This window comes from Gavia stellata, chromosome 10, assembly GCF_030936135.1.
Source record: "Gavia stellata isolate bGavSte3 chromosome 10, bGavSte3.hap2, whole genome shotgun sequence".
NCBI classification, from domain to species: Eukaryota; Metazoa; Chordata; class Aves; order Gaviiformes; family Gaviidae; genus Gavia; species Gavia stellata.
The window spans coordinates 15552587-15558586 of NC_082603.1; the positions used below are offsets into that span (position 1 = coordinate 15552587).

Consider the following 6000-nt stretch of genomic DNA (forward strand, 5'->3'; position numbering starts at 1 on the left):
TACAGATTTGTTGCTTAATTTCTAAAAAAAGTCAAACCACTGTTTTGCTGAAGTGGAGAACCACTTTTTGATAGCATCAACCACTTCCACCACAACTCGCTAAGAATATTCCCCCATAGCAGCTGCTTCTGCTCAGTGTGTTCAATGGTGATCACTCAAATGCTGAGAAACTGAGTGGAAATTAGAAACAGGCAAAAAATTTAATTTTCTTTCTTAGATGCAAATCTGGATGAGATCTACTAATCTAAAGTCTTGAAAGATATAGTGACTAGGAAAATAAATTAAATTCACTAACACCGTAAAAGAGCATAATAAATTAATAAATCAGTAAAAATAATAAATTTGGGCAATTAAAATCAATCACTCTGTTTTAAATATAAAACATTTTATACACTTCTTTTAATATATCCAATGCAATGAAGTATTTTTATAACAAACTTTAAAATTAATCTGTTTTCTAGAAGTTTTCTAGAAGTGTAGTTAGGCTACACTACCACGTGGCAAAGAGTTGCCCTTTCCAGTGCCTCACTAACTATGGAGCAAGGAGAAAAGGGATGTTGCTAAAGAGAAAACTGCTCATATGGCAGAAGTGGAAATGTGGGAGTCCACAGAAACTAGAGACACAGAATCATCCCAAGGCCAATCTCATGGGAGTGAAGAGCACACCACCGCAGTGCTGCTGAGCCTGGTGAAAGTTGCTTTTTTTCCTTTGAATTCAACTGGATCAAAACTTTCTCTGGAACACATTCTCCTTTCTTGTTCTTTTCCTGCCTTAAATCTCATTGCCTACTGCCATCCCTCTTCTTTGGATTTATCAACGTACTCCCACAAATATGGAGTAGAAATTTATATTAAGAATTATGCACGGAAAGCACTGATGTACCAGTTCTCCTCCAATCACGTAGGTACAGTTCTTTGAACAAGGAGACAAAAGCAGAACGGAAGACTAAAGGCAATGTTTTAAATATCATATAGGTGCTTACTTGTACACCTGTAAGTCATTTTAATTTTATTCAGTGTGTTCCTATGCATGATTTCTATACTGGTATCCAGCCAGCACCATCCTGAGTGGTGGAGGATAAACAGAGAAGGTGTTTTCACTGCCCGCTAGCACTAGCTGGCCGTGCTTTACGTGAAGAATGAGGACTGCTAGTTCAGAGCAGCCCAGGCAATTCAAAGTGGTGAGACAACGGGAAATTTCTAGGGAAAGAAAAATGCATGTGAGCATCTAAGGGACTTGAGCGGCCATATAACTTGAGGAATAATGACTCTGCATGGCTTATATTGGATCAAGGCAAATGTGTTTCATATTTTCTCATTTTCCATGGGTCATTAATACCTTAATGTTTCGTTCCTCCTTCTAGGTTGCTACTAAAACTGCTCTATACAGGCAGGTTTCTGAAAGCATATTTTTACATGGAAGGGCTTATGAATATGTGGTTTGTGAAACAAAACACGGGCAATAAAAATCCTTAGACTAAGCAGGTCTTCAGTTCTGTTATAATACAGCTCTAGTGTTCATCTGCACATGAATGAATGCATGTGACTTTTAAACAAGCATCTGTTTCTCCTTCTTTATCCTCATGATACTTCAGGTTTACTTCCAGCAGTTCTTGAAGTTCGTGTGACATAAGTCTGATGTCATCACCAAAACGTGGTAAAAGAGACGATAATTTTCTATTTTCTGTACAGCTGTAATTTTGTGGTTGGAACTATGTTTTTGTGTGCATACAGATGAGGGCAGAAGGAGTTTTGTGGCACAGGAAAAACAGACAATTCTTCTAGCTCTTGGGTTGTATAACTTTAAAAACCCTTTTTTCCTCTTCATCCATGCAAAGAGAATCAAGGTCCTGTCCCAGATAATGATGTGCTTTCCCACACCTCCCCAACCCCACCTACCTGCAGTACCCCTTCTCCCTTCCAAGCCCTTTCACTACTGACAGCAGTCGGCAGAGCTGTGCATGCCAATCAGCAAACAGGTTCATGCATTTTGGTTTACTGGCCAGGAGACCAGATAGATAGAAAATCAACGAGCTCCTGGCAGCATGAAAGCCTTGTTCTGGGTCTCCTTCCTCTAATACTTGCAGTTACCCAATCTCACTCTCACATTTGGCTGCAACGGGTCAGTAAAACTCCAAAATAAATAAGGGAAGGAAAATGCTCATACAGCAGGAGCAGCCTCAAAGTAGGCTGAGCACAGAGCTGAGCCTGCAGGTCTCTGTAAAAGACATTAAGCCCAGGGGTTTGCCTAAACACCACTCATCCCCAGAGCACAGATCCTTGACTCAGGGTTGCCTCCATGCTCCATCCATCCCTTCCTCCCTCCCTCCCAATGAGGATCCAGAGCTTGCAATCTTCTGAGGCCAGGAATCCAAAGCAGATCTGGAGATAAGGGACGTGGTGGCAGAGTTTGTTTTATAAGAGAATAGCTTAGCTGTTGGAGCATTCTTCAAAGAAGCAAAGAGATTCAGGAAAACAGAATAGTTCCTTGGCTAAAAAATTCACTTACAAATCAGTCTCAAATCCTTGATCAACAATAGCCTCTATGCAATTCTGAAGTGGCATGTACATCTTTTCCAGAAATGACATTAAGTAAGTTTTCTGTAATTATGAAATGGAGACAAACACTTTAAAACAGAGTTTGAAAGAAGAGCTGCTAAAGATTTTAAGTATTAACCAAAGTGCTGACAGCTTTGTCAATGCTAGGTCACTGTATCAGTTAACAAGGAAGGCAAAGATTAACTGAACAGGTATTGTGATACATGTGGTACTCTATACTTTGAAACTAATGGAAGAAAGCAGGTTGAAAACATTGCATTTGCGTGACTTATAACTCAGCCCCCAGAAGTTGTCTCTACTAAAACGATCTCAGAACTTTTTCCATGGTAATGGAAATTAGGATAACGTGAAATGCACGTCACATCATGAAATGCTTTATCAGAGTTGCCGAAGAAGATGCTAGTCTGTAATATTTGAGATATGTCACAGGACACCGGGTCAACGGTTTATGACACTATCAGGTTAAATGTCTATGAATTTTCATAAAATAAAAGCCCTGTGTTTACATCTTGAGTAATAACTTCAGGTATTGAGGCTGACAATTTTTAAGAATCTCATTTTTCACCATTTTGGTAGCTGGTACATTGCATTGACTAAACTGAGAAAAATGAAGTCGATGTCAGTGTCAGGCGCTGAGCACCGCACTGCCGCTGCTGTCCCACTTGGCCTGCAAATGCTACACCACTACCTCAAAGACAGTGGCGTGAGAAACCCCATTAAGATACAATTTAAAATGAGGTGGTCCTGGAACAGTACTTTATGGAAAAATTGGTTTTACAAAACTTAGTCTGAAGCTACATATAGCCTGTCAGTTTCCCTTGAATATATGGAACATGAACAAATGGGGTGTAATACCCAATCAACCTTGCAGATTTTTATCAGCTCAAAATATCAGCCCTCAAATTGCACCTGAAAGCAAACTGTGAATTTCTGGTCTATATATATGCACCACTAAATGCAGGTGTCCAAGCTTTGGAAAGAATGCTGTATTTTCACGTGGTATGACAAATGTTCTTGTTTGCAGGAATAAGTTATCATGTGGCATGCATTAATAGTAGTTAAGATTTAATATAAGTAAGAAATATTTGGCATTAATCCAGATAGCAAAAATTTAAAGATATAGATAGTTGTCACATAGCAGAAGTAACTCATATCAACTACACTTGTTTTTACTTTTATTCCCAAGGAGCATCGCTCTTGACAAGCAAGCAGCATAACTGCTGATATGCTGTACTGATAGGAGGATATCTGCATGCAGAACTGCCTGAGCTTACTTAGTAAAAGCAAAAGGATTTGAAGAAACAAACAACTAAAATTGTATTTTAGCACCGTTTTTGCATGCAAGTTCAGTGAATCATTCATCTCTTTGTGTCAAATCAAGACTGGTGCTTTTCTAGAAAATACGATTTAGCTAGACCCTAGTTATGCTTCAGAAAAACACAGATCATTTGCTGAAATTTAGCCTGACCTCTTGCATGTTACAGACCATTAAATCACCTAATAGTCCCTTCTGGCCTTAAAATCCATGAATTTCAAGAATTTTACTACAGTCAAACTTTAAATACATAGCTCCTAAGAATAAAGCTCTTATTCATGCATACCAAAAAATGCATCTCATTTACAAATATATAAAAAATACATATTTAATTACTGAAAATACATTTGGTGTCACATTTTCAAATAGGAAACATATCTGCTATTTCTCTCCAGTGTGACATTCTGTCACACAGAAGTTCAGAAGTCTCAGAAGGTGAGCAGGGCCTTAGCACCCTATATATTTTTTTTCCACCTTAGCTATCTGTATGTCCTTATGTTATATTTTAGATCTTGCCTTGGTTAGACCAACAGACCCATGACATGCTCTCTTCTTTAATGGCTGAGAAGGCAAGAGGTAAGTCTCATCTTAACCAAATCAGTACAAAATGAGAAACAATATACATGGTAGCCATACTGTACTTCACTGGTTTAATTAAAATCAGCAATATTGGCAAGACTGGCACCCATGTACCTAGCTAACTCTGTGTGCTTCCAGAACGTGGACCCTAATATATCGTCAGTTACATTCCCTTCATCAAAATACAGCTGTTACCTTCCCGAACCTCCTGTGTGACGGTGCTAGATTTCCCTTCGTCTTTTGAAAGAAAACTCAAACTGAAACTTGGAAATATTTATTTATATTTAAATACAACTCCACTCGCTAAATATGACTGTTTATTTAATTTACAGATACGTATATGGTACATGACAAATGTAAGTTATGATAAGGTTACAGCGAGTCCAGATTACTTGGCAAATGTAAGGTAAGAGCAGTCACGACTTGCACAGCTCGTCTGAAGTAGCAAACCCCCCTTTTCGTGCCCAAGGAGAGGTCACCCGCGGCTCCGCTGAGCGGGCCGGGCTGCCTGGGGGCGCGGGGCTGCCCGGGGCAGTGCTCGGCGGCCCCGGAGCCCCGGGTGGCTTCTCCTTGGGCAGCGGCCGGCAGCCGGACCTGCCCTGCCCAGGCGCTGCGTTGTCCGGGCGCAGGGAGCGGAGGTTGCCCGGCCAAGCGCGGGGCAGGCGGGCAGAGGCCGCGATCGCCGCCGCCGCCGCCGCCCGGGGCCGTCCCGTTCCGTTCCGTTCCCCCGCGCTGCCCCGGCTCGCCTGGCGCAGGGCAGGGCAAAGTGCCGGCGAGCGAGCGAGCGACCAGCAGCCCGCCCGGCGCGGCGCGGCCCGGCCCGACCCGGGGAGGGCGCTGCCGTACCTTGCTGAACACCTCCAGGTCGTCCTCCTCATCGTCCAAAGCCAGCACCTCGGCGGCGGCGAGACGTGGCCCCCGGGCCGCGCCGGGGGCACCCGCGAGGGTGTCGGCCTCGGCCCCTCGCCCGCCGCCGGGGGAAGGCGGGGGGAGCGGCGGCCCCGGTACCCGGCCCTCTGCCTCCATCCTTCCCTGCGAGCGCGGGCGGCGGCCCCACCAGAGCCGCTCCCCGGGGGGCCGCAATTGGCCGCCCGCCGCTGCCGCTCCCCGGCCCCCGCCCGCGGCCCGCCCCCGGCCCGGCCCGGGGGGCGCGCCCAGTGCGCAGGAGTGGAAGCAGCAGTGGCGGCGGGAGGGGCACCCTGCCGGGCCGCGTGGAAGCGGGAAGCGGAGGTGGGGCGGGAGGTGCCTCCCGGCAGGCCCTGGCTGCGGGCCTGCCCCTCAGAGGGCGGTGGGAGCGGGGCTGAGGCCGCAGCCTCTCTGTGGAGGCTGGCCGTGAGGGCGGGAGGAAGAGAAGGGGGAAGGAGGCGGCGGCAGCAGCGGCAGAGGCGGCAGAGGCGGTGGCAGCGGCAGCTCACAACGCCCACAGACGCTTTCATGGAGGCGTGGGGGCGTCGGGCTCGTTCACGCCTCGCCAGCTCTCCGCTTTGGCCGCCTCCAGGGTTGCTGGGGGACTGGGCGGGTCGGCTGGGGCCAGTCGGGCCGGGGTT

At 46.0% G+C, this 6000-nt stretch overlaps 1 protein-coding gene across 1 annotated transcript in view; it reads right to left on the bottom strand.

Annotated features, from left to right (window-relative positions):
* SNX7 (sorting nexin 7) overlaps window positions 1–5479 on the bottom strand; it is a 30471-nt gene extending 24992 nt beyond the window's left edge. Inside the window, exon 1 of the mRNA XM_059821787.1 lies at window positions 5300–5479. Within this exon, the coding sequence (XP_059677770.1) occupies window positions 5300–5479 (180 nt within the window). The remainder of the gene's footprint in view (window positions 1–5299) is intronic.
* Window positions 5480–6000: the final 521 nt, after the last annotated feature.